This window comes from Pseudozyma hubeiensis (assembly GCF_000403515.1).
Source record: "Pseudozyma hubeiensis SY62 DNA, scaffold: PHS13, whole genome shotgun sequence".
NCBI classification, from domain to species: Eukaryota; Fungi; Basidiomycota; class Ustilaginomycetes; order Ustilaginales; family Ustilaginaceae; genus Pseudozyma; species Pseudozyma hubeiensis.
The window spans coordinates 516207-531559 of NW_012133795.1; the positions used below are offsets into that span (position 1 = coordinate 516207).

General features: G+C 57.4%; 5 protein-coding genes across 5 annotated transcripts; 3 read left to right on the plus strand and 2 right to left on the minus strand.

Annotated features, from left to right (window-relative positions):
* Positions 1-920: 920 nt before the first annotated feature.
* On the minus strand, positions 921-3179 carry PHSY_001137 (hypothetical protein; the record flags this gene model as incomplete). The annotated part of the gene is made up of 1 exon (XM_012331769.1): positions 921-3179. The coding sequence occupies one exon, from the start codon at positions 3177-3179 to the stop codon at positions 921-923; it is 2259 nt and encodes a 752-aa protein (XP_012187159.1).
* A 2765-nt stretch (positions 3180-5944) lies between these two features.
* PHSY_001138 (ubiquitin carboxyl-terminal hydrolase) lies at positions 5945-9298 on the minus strand (the record flags this gene model as incomplete). Its single annotated transcript, XM_012331770.1, has 1 exon — positions 5945-9298. The coding sequence occupies one exon, from the start codon at positions 9296-9298 to the stop codon at positions 5945-5947; it is 3354 nt and encodes a 1117-aa protein (XP_012187160.1).
* A 942-nt stretch (positions 9299-10240) lies between these two features.
* On the plus strand, positions 10241-10483 carry PHSY_001139 (hypothetical protein; the record flags this gene model as incomplete). The annotated part of the gene is made up of 1 exon (XM_012331771.1): positions 10241-10483. The coding sequence occupies one exon, from the start codon at positions 10241-10243 to the stop codon at positions 10481-10483; it is 243 nt and encodes an 80-aa protein (XP_012187161.1).
* Positions 10484-10678: 195 nt separating this feature from the next.
* Positions 10679-11188, plus strand: PHSY_001140 (hypothetical protein; the record flags this gene model as incomplete). The annotated part of the gene is made up of 1 exon (XM_012331772.1): positions 10679-11188. The coding sequence occupies one exon, from the start codon at positions 10679-10681 to the stop codon at positions 11186-11188; it is 510 nt and encodes a 169-aa protein (XP_012187162.1).
* Positions 11189-13110: 1922 nt separating this feature from the next.
* Positions 13111-14908, plus strand: PHSY_001141 (hypothetical protein; the record flags this gene model as incomplete). Its single annotated transcript, XM_012331773.1, has 2 exons — positions 13111-13343; positions 13435-14908. 2 exons carry the CDS (start codon positions 13111-13113, stop codon positions 14906-14908), a joined length of 1707 nt encoding a protein of 568 aa, XP_012187163.1.
* Between the last annotated feature and the right edge of the window lie 445 nt (positions 14909-15353).

Genomic DNA, 15353 nt, shown 5'->3' on the forward strand with positions numbered 1-15353 from the left:
GGAATGTAAGCTAGCTGTCGTCGATCAGAGAGCGCCGGAAGGAATGGAAGTCTGTGCTATCAGATCAGCGGGAAGATTCAGCTTCGGCTCCGCCTGTGCCAAAGGAGAAGTTGAAAGAGCCCTTGGAGAGCACGCGTAGAGGCAGGTTTGCTGAAGAAGGAGCGAAGCGAGCCGTGGGCGAAGCTGGATGAATTGCGACGGTCAACCTGGCTTGGAGCCTCTGCGGATTTAGACAGTGATTCAATGAAGAACACTGTGTATCGGCTCTGTGTGGAGCACTCTCCTGACCAGCCAGAGGGCGTGATTGTCCCTGAGTCTGGCTTGTCGAGATGGGTGAAAGGAGGGCGGAAGGGAAAGTTGGGCGGAGCTGTTGGCGAACAGGACGATCTGAAAGATCTAACGGCCACCAGCAAATCGAACGTGGTGACCAGCCCGCGGTCCGAAGGAGGAGGAAGGGAAGGGATGGTTCGGATGAAGGTGCAGGGAAGGAAAGCAAGTCGACGACGACGAGCGAGAAGACGACGGGTGTGCCGACAAGCAGAGACAAGCAAGCATGCCTGAAACCAATCCGCCTGTTTCAGCCAAAACTCAATTCTCTGCATCAGGGCGTGTGAGCTGTGCTCGGTTGCCGCTCTTTCTCAGATTGGCTTCGCACGCTTGCTCGCTCGCTCGCTCTCTCACTTGGCCAGCACGGGAAAAAGTGCAGTCTCTGGGTCTTTGTGTGCGGCACTTTGGAAGAGCGTGTCTCCGCCTGCGGCTGAATTTCAAAGAAACTGTTAGGTTGAGTGCGCAGCCCTGTCTCACAGTTCGATGGGGAGCTTCGAGAAGAGCTCAGTAGGTAAAGGTGGTGGTTTGTGCAATGCGTGATGATCTAGTGTACATACTGTAAGCTTCAAAGTCGAACGAGGCTTTCGCCGCCATCAGAGCTCGCTTCTCACACCGGACGATCCTTGCCAGCGGATCCAGTCGAGCCAACTCGAGACCTTGGTGGCGTTGGGGTCGCCCGCACCGCGAGCTTGTGCGCCCGACGACCACCAGCTTGCCGACGACGCATTGCCTCCGAAGCCGAGAGTGCTTCCGATGGGCACTTTGAGCACCCTCGCGCAAATCCACACGGCTCCTCCGCCGCCAATCACGACGAGTCCAATGTAGCCCCAGAATTGCCATCGATTCGTTCCAAAGCTGAGTGCATTGCGATCGTTGCCGCCCTGCACGGCTCCTTTCGGATCGACAGCGATCGCACAGATGACACCGTACAGGTCCGCCGACTGGCCATCGCGGATGCTGATGTTGAGAGGTCCTGCTCCCAGGCCCGGAATCTTGAGGCCTAGCTTGCGGCAATAGGTATCTGGCTGCACCTCGTGGCGTTGCTGTGCCAGGTCAAGATCAGCCTTGGTAGCGACGAACAGCGACGGCATCGACTGCAACAACGGATACTGCTGGCGCAAGTTGGAAATGTAGCTGAACGAGTTGGTGTCGCTCGAATCGTAGACAAACACGATGACGTCGGCAGCCGACAGCTTGGCCGTGTTGCGCAGCACTTCAGCCTCGTAGCGCGACCCAAACTCCTGCAACACAAGATACCGCTCCGCTCCAGCCTGCTCCACGGTACTCACCACGCTCATCATCTTTTGCGTCGGCTCGTACCCATTTGCGAAGCGCTTGCCGACCATGTTGCGCAGGATGGCTGTTTTGCCGCTGCCCGCTGCGCCAAGCACAAAGCCGAGGAATACGCTCCTCTGGATCGCGCCCTTCTTCTTCTTGTCCGTCTTTCTTGGTCGCGTGAGCTTCAACGCTGTGGTCGTGGAAGGCGGACATGGTGTGCGGTTGCGTGAGGGTCGCGAGCCAGGTGGGCCGGTGGGCGTGAGCGGTATTGGCGCCGGGGTGGAAGAGCTGCTAGATGAACCTGCCAGAGGGAACGAGGGATATCCGAGGTAGGCCAGGTAGGCCAATGTGGTACGATGGTCCAGCAACGTAGTCATACTCCACTGCGCAAGCCAGCCTTGCAACGTGACGGCGCCATGCTCGTCGGTGATGGTGGAGGCAGGGAAGCCCGTACCTTGCCAAGGATGGCGGTTGTCTGGTGCAGTGACAAAGAGACTGTCGAGCTCCTCCTCGCTAAGCGCGCCGTCGCGATCCTTGTCGTGCACCTCAAAGATGTCGGTCAAGAACTGGTATCCGTTGGGAGAGAGCTCTACCGAGCATTCCGGCGGCACTGCAAAGGTAGGCTTAACAAACGAATCTTCCAGACTAAGGTCGACGCCGTACCCAAAGGTGCGCAAGACTGTCCAGGTGGTCTCGAGCCGCCCTCGTTGGATGAAGAGCGTGTGAAGGTAGAGGAAACCGGCCATGGTAAGGCTTCCTTCGCGCAGGTGTGGGTGATGTGAGGGGGCATCACCATTGGCGCTCGATCCCGAAGCGGCTACGCTGCCGTTCTCGTGGCTGTAGCGCAGGCCGGCGATGGGTGCTTGGACGACGAGATCTTTGATGCCTTCAAGCTCCTGTGCTTGAAGCGGTGTGTCGAAGCACTTGCGTTGGAAGTCGTTGAGTTCCGCGTCGCTGAGCAGTCCATCCTTGTCCGAGTCGCAGAGTCGAAATATGCGCTTGAGCGCATCGACGCAGGCTGGTTTGAGCACGTGCTCTCGACTGTCGTAAAGCGGTGCTGTCGGATAGAGAACGGCTTTCTGAGCAAAGTAAAAGACCTCACTGACGTTGAGCGGAATGCGCGCTGAGCACTCGACGCAGGTCTCAACCTCCTTGAATTCTGCCATGACGGGCGCCAACTCATCTTCGAGGGCAGCATTGGTCACGTCGCCGGATCTGAGGTCGATCTTGTTGCCCACGAGGATGACGGGAACATTGATGCCTAATGAGCGGATGTAAGGCAGCCAGTAGGTGGGTATACGATCGAAGGAAGAGGGTGCTGAGATCGAGTAAACGATGCAAATGACATTGGCGCGGCGGAGTTCGGCCTCGAGGTTGCCGCGGTGCTCTGGGCTGGAGCTTGTGTCGACGATCTTGGTCACGACGGCCTCCGGTGCGACCTCTGGAGGAAGTGTGATGGGCGGGACGACCTTTTGTACCTTGGCCACGTAGGCTTCTTTAACGAGCGAGGTGATGAGGGTCGACTTGCCAACGTCTGGGTCGCCTGCAAGGACGATGCGGACGTCCTTGCGCATGGTTCCGATCAAACCTCTAGCTCGCTCGCCGAGCGGTTACGCGCTACGAATGAGATGACGACAGCGTTTTGTTGAGCAGTGCTGCTACTGCCGCAATCACCCTTGACAGGATCTCTTCCTGTATCGGCGTGTCACGGAAGGCTGAAACGTTTGCAGATCACGTGGGAGGTACGATTTCGGATCCCAAACTTGTCGATAAGTCGGTGCTTGGAAGAGATGGTTATGGCTGGATGATCCGTCGGTTTCAGAGGATGTTGTCTGGATCGCTCAACTCGAGGTGAGGTGAGGTGAAGCGAATTTGCGAAGCATACGGAGTAAGTTGGTCGTTTCGAGAACTGTACCAGGTCAAATATCAACCAACACCTGCCACCGAGCTTACGGATTTCTTAATATTTCGCTGCCGCCTTTTTTTTGTGCCTCTCCTCGCCGGCGTTTGACTGCGCCCGAGATTGTACGACACAGCGTCGCGGCTCTGACAAATTCCACAACGGCTCGACCCTGAATTCAAAAAAAAATGGAAAAACGTGGTTGAAAACAAGAAGAAAACGACACATTTAAAGCATGCCCTTCCACGCAGATCCTCGCTCGCAGCCGTGTGAATAGCAGAGGAGCAGAGCCGTCGACAGCGCTCTCAGACATCGTCGGAAGTGGTCACTGTGGAAGAAGCATGCCGCCGTAAGATGGGCGCCACAGCATCTTTGGACGGAGCTCTCCGACGGCTACCGACAGCCGAACGCGTTGCCAAGTTGAAAAAGAAGCTTTTCGCCTTCTCCGACCTTGTCTGCCGATCGAACACACGAGGGAATTGTGATCGGGTGAGATCTGCTTTCTACTGTCACATTTTGAGTGATTTGGAAGAAGTCACACTCGACTCAGCTTTTTTCCTTCTTCTTCCGCCAGTGCAGTGCACTATACGCTGCTCACATCCAACTCGTCCTCCCCTTCGCTCCGCCGCCTCATCCACTTCCCCTCTCTTCCCCGGACATGAAGACGTATTCGCCGCCACATTTGTAGAATGGGTCGACTGCGCTCTTGGCTCGGTCATTGCTCTCGGCCTTCGCAAGGGCCATCTTGCCATCGTCTCTGCACGATGCCTCCTCGAACGACGCCTGCCCCGGCTACTGCATTGCGCGTCCTGCGAGACGCAGATGTCTAGCTCAAGGCCTCTGGCGTCGTATGGCGAGGACATACAAGCGAGATCAACAGAGCACCATCGTCAGTCACGCTAGAAGCGGCCCGTGTACAGATCCGACCGTTGCGATCCGATTGCCTCCCCCTTTCTCCTCTCCATATTCAGGTAAGCTCCGTTGTTGTTGTTCAACGTTTTGATGTCCGCCGAATCGAGATGCTGCATTAAGGAACCACAGTCTGTATGACGATCAAGAATCAGGTCCGGCTTCCAGTCCGAAGGCCACCGTTACTCGCCGACAATCTTTTTTGGATCCGTCTTTGTACTGGCTCGCTCTCGGGCGAGCCCATGCGAGTGGGAAGGTCCGCGTACTCCTCCTGCCTTTTTGGTCCATCGGGGCCAAGGCCGGTCTTTGATTTCACGGAGGACCGTGGCGCTCGCTGTGCTGCCTCTGCGGTCTCGCATCGTGAGGCGGCCGGCGACGTTGCGGGCTTCTTCTCGTTACGTCTGCTCTAGCTGGGCGAGTTCAAGCTCAAAAGCGCTGGCCGTCGAATGCAATGCTTTGCGATCGACACAAAGTGCCCACACCAGAAATGATAATCTCGTCAAGCCGTGGTGATTCAGCAACCGACCCTGTTTAATCCCTACCTGCTGTCGTCCGCCATCTGACGGACGTAAACTGTGGACTAAGGCCCCGTCAACGTGTCTCGACCCGCCACGCTCGCAGTCGGCGCTAGAGCAATGCAACCCCAAGACACCACCCTCCACTTAAGCGTGGATCGGGCAAGGAAGAGGGTACATGGTCTCTAGGTCAGCTCTGCGGGTTTGGTACATGTTGTGCGCTTGGGCACCCCAGGTTCGCTTCACGAGCTTGGTGTGAGTCTTCCGTTTGCGTCCGCGTGGTGTTGGATATGTGATGGTATACAAGAGGTGGGACGGTACCCCTCCATGAGGAGCTGCTTCATCCGGCGTAGAGAATGGAACCGGGTCGCCAAAGAAGATCAAGCTTAGACGTGGGCCGTTGGGCCGAAAACAGAACCTGCGGTGTCTTTTGGCGCCGACCGGCTTCCAAAGGTTTGTCGGTCCATGTCACGGTCGTAGACTGCGCCAGCTTTTGCTAGGTCGCATGTTCGGGGTAAGGAGGATGCTCAGCCTCTTCGGAGGTGAAGGCTTGAGTGCAATCGGTGGCGTCTCCTTGCTCTTTCGTCGGAGCGAGGAGCCAACTCGACGCGAGACTACTCTTGGTCTGGAAGCCACCTTGATCTTTTCGTTTTTGGATATCGTTGTGTCTCTCGTTTGCATCTCGATTTCGGCGGCACGATTCCTTCGACCGACGGCTGGAACGTCTTGAAACCTGAAACGATCAATCAGATTCGTCGACTACCTTCATTCGGCGCTTCTCTCTCTTTTTATCGTAGAAGATGGCCGAATGTCGATCACAAGGACGAACACATTCCCTTCACCCTTCCGTCGCCTCACCTCATGCGCCTCTAATGTCAAGAACAAGATTGCAATTCGTAAAGGGAAACCTAATTGTGTGTGTGTAGCAGAGAGGTAGAGACAAAGAAACGAGCTCGGCATATGCTTGGAAGAAAGATGAAATGAGAACGAAAGCTGGTTGAGAGCCACCGGCTGCTCAGTTGCGAATGCGAATACCCTTGTCCTGGACGACGTTGTTGCCGAACCTGCCAGCACGACCCGAACGATCGGTGTGGTCCAGACCCAACGCGTCGTCGGGTTGGAACTTGTGCTCGTACAGCAAGTCGTCGTCTTCCAAGTACGTTGGTTGCTTGTACGTCGACGACTGCACCAATGCGAATCGGAACTTGGCGAACTCCTTTTCGGGCACCTCGAGTCTCTCCTGCAACCTCTTGCGCGTCTCGCGGAACGGCTCGTTGCGCTTCACCACGAACCGGAAGGGTACGCCGTGTGTTCGGACAAGCTCCTTGCTAAAGTGGAAGACGTTGATGATCTTGTCATCCTCCGTGAGTTGCAGCTCGTCCAGCGGCACCTCCTCGGCAAACAGCTCGGCGCTCTCGCCAATGTTGCCGATCATCTCGACGCCGACAAACTCGCGCTGCTGTCGTCCGTTGAGTACGGCTTCGAACAGACGGACCTTGCCGCTTCCGTCCGGCGTAAGCTTGACCTGCTTTGCAAGCTGATCCGTCACGTCCGAGATGCTCGCCGTCTTTGGCAGCAGGAACTGGTGCACCGAGTCCTCCTTGTTGTTGTGTCCGGTCCAGAAGATCTTGAGGTTGCGCTTGGTCTCGAGCTCGATGATGCTGACATCGAGAAGCTCGTAGTACAGCAGCGACGCCTGGCCCTGGATATAGCTGGGCGAAACAATCTCGTTGACCGTCTGGTTGGCCGTGCGCTTGAGCACCGTCTTAGGCGTGCCGTTGGGTCCGTTGCCAGTGGTGAAGCGCAGCTTGAAGGGATCGTGCTTGAGACGCTCGCCCGCCTTGGCCGCCATCATGTCGTATGTCATCTTTTTGCTCAGCGTCAGCTCGACCTCGGCCTTGTAGTCGACGTCCTCGAAGCGTGGCTTGAAGAGCACCTTGATCTGGTTCTGCAAAAAGTCGTAGAATTGGATCGGGTTCGAGTAGAGCGACTGCGATTCATAGTCGTGCGCATCCTTCTCGGAAAGCTCGATCTGGAAGCAGATGACATCGCCGTCCTGGATCTCGCTCTGCGAGAACGTCGCCTTGGGCTTCATCTGCTCGATCATGCCTGGCTTGATCTCTTCGAACAGCTTGACCTGGGTCGTTGGCGGCCAACGCATGAGCTCGTTGATCGTCGGCACCAGGTCGCCCACCTTCATGTGGCGCTGCACATAGACGCGCGAGACACCGAGAAGTGTCTGCCTAGAGGTGTCGAAGTACTTGAGGAAGATCATCATGGACGGATTGGCCTCGGTGTTGGGGAGCTCTCCGTTGACCACCTCGAGGAAGAGGCGCAGGTCGTGCTGACGCGAAGCCATACGGTCGCGCACCGTCTCGAGCGTGAGGTTGGGATCGTTCTCCGGCACTACAGTGTCGGGTCGCACCGTCTTGTTCTGGCGGTTGACGAGCACCCACATGCGGATGAGGTCCTCGGGCAGGTTGTACTGCGCTGCGATGCGTGACTTGAAGTTGAGGTAGAGCTCGTTCTTGAGCACGCGGAACGTTGGCAGATCGGTCGCAGGGAGGTTGCGCTCCTCAAAGGTGGCCAGATCGAAACCCTGGTGGCCACGGAAGGTGTCCTCGGTGATGAGCTTGACGGTGAGGTAGAGGTGCTGCTCCTCGCGCTCGCGCTTGCGTGCCTCCATCTGGAGCCGCTCGTCCTCGAGGCGCTGGCGCAGATGCACGGGCGTATCCTCGGGCGCCATCGGCTTGAGCACCTCGTCGATGTCGCGTTCGCGAACGTAGACGAGCATGTAGGCGTTGGTGAAGCGCTTCATGGCGCGCACGGGCGCACGGGCGCCGATCTGTGCTGCGGGATGGCCGTTGGGGATTTCGCCGCCGAAGTTGTCTTCGAGCACCTCCTTCTCGGTGACGGGCGTGACGCGGTCGTCGTCGAACTTGAACCAGTTGCTATCTCTCTCGGGCTTGAGCAGGGCAAAGTAGTGACCGCCGTGCAGGTCGCCCGAGTGGACGAGGACGCCGTGCAGCCGGTACTTCCAGTCTTCCTTGCTGAGCGGCGACTCCTTGTCGATGTAGTCGGCGAGATCGATCTCGAGCGGGAACTCGTGGCGGTCGTTGATCTTGACCATCGAGTCCTTCTCGATGTCGTACTCGAACCGTTTGAGCTGCAGATGGAGCACCGGTGGGAACTTTTCGAAGATGACACCCTTCTTGGCGTCCTGCAGCCCGTAGCCCTCTGCGTGGTACTTGTTGTCGCCGTCGAGCATCTCGGTCTGAACATAGTCGCGGAACGAGTCGACGAGGTTGTTCATGCCTTTGACGTTGAGCTGGATGTCGTAGAAGTCCTCGGAACGCGAGGACTCGTAGTCGACGTTGACACACTTGAGGTACGACTTCATCTTGCCGACAAACAGACGGGTGATGGCGCCGTCGGCGGCCGTACCCTTCATCTTGGTCTCGAGCTTCTCTTGGAGGACGCGGTTGAACTCCTGGACGTCGTGTTGCAAAAAGCTGTCGAGCGACTTCCAGCCAAAGGACTTTGTGAGCTCGTTGGTGCCGACGGGCTGATCGGATGTCTGGAGCAGGTAGAAGACGCGCTGGAGCGCCAGCGCTACGCTCTCGGACGGAATGTCTCCCTCGGTGGGTATTTGGTAGACGGCTTTGCGGAAGTAGTGTGTGCAGAAGAGGGACTGGAGGAGCGAGTTCATGTAGCAGGTGGCGCCCTGGTTCTTGAGACCGACGTAGCCGGTCTCCTTCTTGGAATCGTAGTTGATGAAGTTGTGCCAGAGCACACCGGTCGGATCCTTGAGCACTCGGACGTAGGCGGTGACGTCGGCGCAGTCGTTCTCGATGATGGGCCGGCTTCGCCCATCGGTGGGGACAGCGAGCTTGCGAAGCTCGTTGAAGCGGGTGAAGCCCCAGTCCATCTCCTCGGCAGTAAAGCGGTGATGCGCCTGGCTGGTGGAGAAGATGGTGGGGTCCTGTGGATTTGAGATGACGAGGGCAAATTGTGCGCAGACGTGCCATCCCTCGGGGCTGCCCTTGGGATCGGCATAATCCAGATAGACCGAGACCATATCATTTGGCTGGCCGTTGGAATTGCCAAAGGGAAAGAGGAGGATGCGCCATCGATGACCACCGCACTCAAACTCTGGACCTGTGAGTCTCTTGTCTAGTGTTCGCCATCCCTTGATCTTCCACGTACACACGGCGAAATCCTGTTCTTCCTGGCCGAGGTCGGCGAGATGCTTCTCTGCAAACGCCTTGCTGTCGTGCACTGATACGGGCTCCTCGACCTCCATGGGCCCTCCATTTTTGTCTGCGTCTGGGTTGACCAGAGCGGTCGTGGGATCGAGATGAGGGTCCATCGTGATGGGTGTGCTGCGTGGAAGAGTACCTCTATGTTCTTGCAAGAGCCGAGGCGACTAGTGTCAGTTGAGCGGATGTCGATGGTGAAGACAACCAATCAACTGAGCCCCGATTGAGCAGTCCGTGCAGTTGGCGTCGGCTGCGCTTCCGATTTCGGACAGGCTTGTGGGTCGAGCGGATAGCACACTGCACGGGCCAGTGCTCGATAGGGCGCTTCCAGAGCAGGCAAGGCACGCTTGGATGGCTATCGCCGAGCGAAACGAGCAGCTGCACCGCCGTGGATCAGCAGACTGCGCCGAATGGATGGTGGTTGATGGCGCAAGAATAGGTCGTGCGCAAAGAGTGTCGACGGTCGCTGTCGAGAAGAATACAGATGAACCGCGTGGAAGCCCACACTTGCAGCTGGTGATGAGTACCGTCGGAGAACTCGGCGCCGCTGTTCCGTTGCAGTAATTGCGACCTGAACGAAGCGATCGAGAAAGGGGGGAGGGATGAGATGGTAAAGACGACGTTGCGGGACGAATGTAAGATGATTTGCGGCTGTGTCTCTCGTCTCTATCGTGCAGTGCTTTTTTTCGGATGTTGGGAGTGCGAAGGCCTCAGGCAGCGCGAACGGACGGACGCACGGAAGGAGCAAAATTCAAGTCTCTGGCTGAGTTAGTTGCGACTGGACGAAAGGAGGATACGTGGAGTGGACTGCCTGAGGATGTGCGATCGAGAGACATCGACAAAAAAGCAGGCCTGGCCGCTGCCGTGACAGTTGAAATTGGCACGAGCGGGAAAATCATCAAGACCCGCGAGCGGAGTGAGAGAATGGGTGAGAGAGACGACACACAGCTGGAGGGCCTGTCTCACAGGCAAAGCAGCCGACGAAATTGTGACTGAGCGTAAAAATCACGGATTCTCTCTCTGGTTTGTGCGCACTCCATTTCAGAAAGGAAATGGTCGCGGCAGCGCAGCACGCGAAAAGCTCGTCTGTCTCGGAGGGACACTCTTCTGACCCTCGTCGACCTGAGCAAGCAGAAATCGCCGCTCCAGCTGCCAAGCACTGGTCGAGCATGGTCTTTGGTGCGACCTTACTCGATAGCTTGCTCGCCTTTCCCTTTGTTGATCTGAGAGCTGTTCGCGACACGCGGTATCGTGTCTTCTGGAAGTCGACCTATCTGACGAAAGGTGCCTGGTAAGGGCTTTGGCGTGTGGCTGATTACGAGCTGGCAATGACTGGTGATCGGCAGTTCAAGAGAGGCCGTGGGGCTATGAAACATCTTACATGTTACACCGATGGTTCACCTGCCTCGGAGAAGAGAACTGTTTCTCCGTGTTCATTTCGTGAATAAATCGCAACCAATTTCACGGCCACGAAAATGGGACGAAAAATCATGCATCGGCTACCCGATCACAACTGGCATCGGCACATGTCCAAAAACCCGGTACGCTTCGTGCAAGCCCCTTACATAGAACACGACAGGCTGATCCTCTCGGCACGCAGCTCACTTGCCCAGCTGCTGCGTTCCGGACAGAAGCAAGCAAACGTCAACAGAACAGAGAGGTCAGCTTTCCAAACAACAAAGCACGTTCGGCACGAGACTGGATCGACACTGTGCAGGAAGGAGGTCGCTTTCGTCAATCTACCGAGCGACAGGAGCACCAGCCCCTTCGCAGCCGTCAGCTGCGACTTCCCATTAGGAGAATCTAGCGGATCGTGCATGGTCCGCGACGCTGTCCAGCGCGGCACTGCCATTCTGGGCAAAATACGCCGACCCTATCGTCCGACAAAGATGCTTCCAGCCTCATCTAGAGGCGCCCGTCTTAGTTCGAAGAGAACAGCAGAGCACCGTTACTCTGAGCGGAAGAGCAGCATCGATGGCTCAAGGAACAGCGGGCACTGAAGAACAGCGGCCTAGCAAGGAGTGGTACAAGATTCGCGCGCTGGGTGCCGCCACATGCAGTCTGCATTTTCGAAACCAACAGTGAACCGCGGACACGCGCCCGACAAGACGGGAGTCAGCGAGGGAGGCCCCATGATCTGCGGGCTGCAGCTCGAAGATGCCAGTGCCTCATAGCTGGCAGGTGAAGGTTGACACGGCGATCAAATCGCAGAAGCTGCCAGAAACATGACGATCTTGCGTTCCAAGTCCAAAGCGAAGCAACCATCCTCTTGCAGCGTAGCAGCTCGTAACATGGAGATCCTCGTCGAGCAGCCTTTCATCGCCGCCCACAACCGCGTGCTTGCCAGCTCATAGACCGGACGGAAGCCCGAATGTCCCCATCGGAGGATCAATGACGTGGGTAGAACAGCAGCGGCCTAGTCCTGTAAAATTATGCGTTCCGGACTCGAGATGCAGGCGACGCCGAGGGCCGAGTTGGACAGCTGGCTGGGCTCCTGTCTGCAAATTCATTTTGGGCAGGCCTCACACGCGTCCGAGCCGCTGCTGCGTGCCGAGGCCCTCGCGGTTCGGAATACGATTTAAGCCGCGTTCTTGTGCCTCTCGTGCCTTTTGTCCCTCGATACAGGATACATCGAGAGAGCCTGGGTTGACCTCGTCGGCAGGGTCCTGTACGTCGCACCCTGGCAGTCTTCACCTCTGAATCGAATACCAGCGTTGCACGACAGGTTCAGGCCAAGGCGTCGAGGTGACAGTGAAGACTCCTGCGAGGCTCGAAGCGCCGCAGGGCTGCGATAACGTGGAGCCTCGGCTCTGGGACGGGAAGGTGAAGCGAAAAAGAAAACGGAGGACATGTGCGCGTGTGTGTGTCTCAGGCTGATGCGGTTGACAGGAAACGAAGCAATCAAATGTATTCCAGCTCGCGTCGACAGCCTTTGCTGCGATTTGCCTTCGCCTAAAAATGCTGGATCAACGTTTCTGTGGCACTTTGCGCATCGCCTCTGTGAACCCTGGCAAACTTGCCTTTTCAGCCCTGGAGGAGGGCAGTTTCCCATGCACGAGTGCATGCCTCTCGGACTCATCGTAGCACCAAAAAAACTCACAAGGCATGGTCCTGCCGCTGTATAGTGCTATCCTGTCCGATGCCTGCGCCTGTGGATCCGGGTAAGCTGCACGTCAGTCGGTGCCAGACTCAATGACCGAAGCTACGGATGGCAGGCCTCGTCCTTGACTGTCCCTGCTCGCCGACACTTTTTGTTTGCAAGTCGCCTCGGTCTACTAGGTGTGACTTCTCCGCTCTCCTTTTGATTCTCCTCCTCTCCGCTCGTCGATCTCTGCATCTCTTTCTCGGTCCCACTTGGTCATCTCCCCATCACCTTGCACCGACCCAGTCAAGCATCAAGGCCCATCGTGCTCCAGTACCCAGCCATCGACCAAGTGCGGCCTCGCTTGCGCCCCTACTCTATACCCTCGCTACAACGCGCCTAACCGACCCGGCCTCGTGTTCGTTCCCTGGCTGCCTTGTCGTCTAGATCTGGCCTCTTCGTCATCATCTTAATTCTCTTCCACCATCTACGTATCTCTCTCTCCCCTCTCCAAACCGTCCCCTCTCCCAACTCTTCTTTCTTCCCACACCCTGAATCCCTGAACCAACTCGATCGCACTCTTTTACAGATCGACATCTCTCTCTTTCGACGCTCATATCAGCTCCAACAAACGACGTTCCTTGTTCAGCTTTTCGCATCGAACCAGCTGACTTGGTCATCGCAACAACTGTCTTTTCTTGCTACCTCCCACGACTTTGATTTCAACAACACTCCTCTGTCCATCTCTACATCTACCGCTCACTCCTGTCGACACGTCGCACTCGTCCAGGATCACACGCGCAACTCTACGGCCTGCTAGCTCCATAACATACATAAGCCATGCGCACATCACAACTCGTCAAGGCGGCAGCCATCGCAGCTCCTGCCGTTCTGCTTGCTGCCACCGCGAATGCCGCCTCCGACTCGTGCATCAGCCTCAAGGGCAGTTCCATGTGCCCTTCGTTCCAGAACAACTTTGTCAAGCCGAGCAACCTGTCCAGCGAGTACAGCTTTTTCGAGACGGTCAACGACGTGGCTTCTTTTGACAGCCTCTTCCAGTACTACCTCACCGCGTAAGTAGACACTATGCCGCGACGACGCACGGCGTTCGGGCTCTTACTGACACGCTCCGTCTCGACTCCTTCCGTTCACCCACTCACACAGTCAAAATGGCTACTACGCCGACAAGATTCAGGACGGTCTCGGATGCAACACGACCCACGCAACCAATGTCACCATCCAATGGCAACAGACCGTCTTTTGCTCGCAGTTCTCCCAGGCTTCCTTCGAGTCCGGATGCACGGCAGAGACACCGCCCACTCTCGTCTGCCAGGAGACTTGCAACCAGTACGCCTCGTCCGAGGAGGACATCGTAGACAACACCGCCTACTGCCGATCCACCGACGAACTCAACCCCTTCCAGCGCAGCGTTCGACAAGACACGCTCTCCAACGACTACTACACCTGCACCGATTACAGCTCGCTCGCCACCACCAATGTCAACTCGTGCGTCTCCGGTATCGAGAACGAGGGCAGCTGTGGTTTCGGCTACTCGATCGACCAGATGTGTGCCTTCTGCGACCCTGCAGGCGGCGTCACTCCTCCGTCGTGCTGCTCTGACTCCCGAACCGATCTCTCGCAGTGCTCGCAGTGGGGTCACCCTCTCGCTGCCACCATCCGTCCCACTACCACCGTCGCTACCAACGTCCCCGGCTCCGCGCAAAGCACCGGTGCTGCTTCCGGTACCGCGGGCACCAACTCTGCCACCGTTACAGGTGCCGCTGCTTCCGCCATTTCTACCGGTGCCAAATCTGGCAACGGCGCCTCGCGATCCAGCACCGCCTCTGGTGCCGGAGCCACCTCGGGCAGCAGCGTCGGTGCCAACATGGCTCCCGATGGTCAGCAGCTCGTCAGCGCTGACGACAAGGTCTTCAGCACAAAGCAGCTCGCCGGTATCATCGCGGGCTGCATCGTTGGCGCTGCGCTTCTCGGTGCCCTGCTCGCTCTGCTCTGCATGCGCCGACGCGGCGAGAACGGTGATGCCGAGAAGAACACGGTCTACGGCAACGCTGCCAACGAGAGCCACGTCGAGCGTCCCTGGATCCAGAGCGAGGAGGCGATGGTCAAGTCGCCCGAGCTCGGTCGACCTTCGACGGATGCCAAGTTCGCCGGCGCCGGTGCAGCTGGTGTCGGAACGCTTGCCGCTGGTGGAGCTGCTATCGCTGCAGCCAAGGGTCGCGACTCGACCGACGAGCGACCCAACAGCGCCATGAGCGGTGAGACCGGCACCGACGGTCGCGGTACCACCATCCCCGCCGTCAAGGACCAGTACTCTTCGCACGACATCTGCCCAGGCGAGACCGTCGTCGCCATCTACCCTTACAACGCAACGCTCAACGACGAGATCACCTTGCAACCGGACGACGTCGTCACCGTCCAGCGTCTCTACGACGACGGCTGGGCGCTCGGACGCACCGAGTCCGGCGGCGAGGGTGCTTTCCCATTGGTCTGTGTCACTTCCACCAAGGGCGGCACCTCGGGGTCCGGTGAGAACCTCAGCGGTGGCGTAACGAGCGGCAACGAGGGCAACGTCACTTCATCAGTAGAAAACGCCGTTACTGCGGAAGAAGCTCATTGATCAAAGAAAGCTCTTCTAGTTCAGTCTCGTTTCGCTTGTTTCTCACTCGGTCACCATCGTCCCTCCCACTCAACCCTCTAGACTTTTCCCCCATTCGCCTCCTCTCACGTAGCTGCTCGCTAGCTAGACTAGCGACGCGCTTTCCTCCATCTCCCCACTCCCCCACGCTTCTTTTTCTGCCTCTGATCCGCCGTCTCGTATTCCCAGCTTGATCTGCCCAAAGCGCGATGCCTCTTTCCCCCCCTTTCCACCCTTTGTTTTGGTCGAACTTCTCTACCTTGGAGGGCTCACGGCCCCATCTCTGTACATCAGGATGGGGCATCGTCTCAGAGACCCCAAAATGTACCATCACAACGGTGGAATTCTTCTTTGGCACATTCGGCTTTGCTCGGGTCAAGCTGGCTGGTTTCCTTCCTCTTCCTTTGCGCTTTTGTTATGGGTTCCT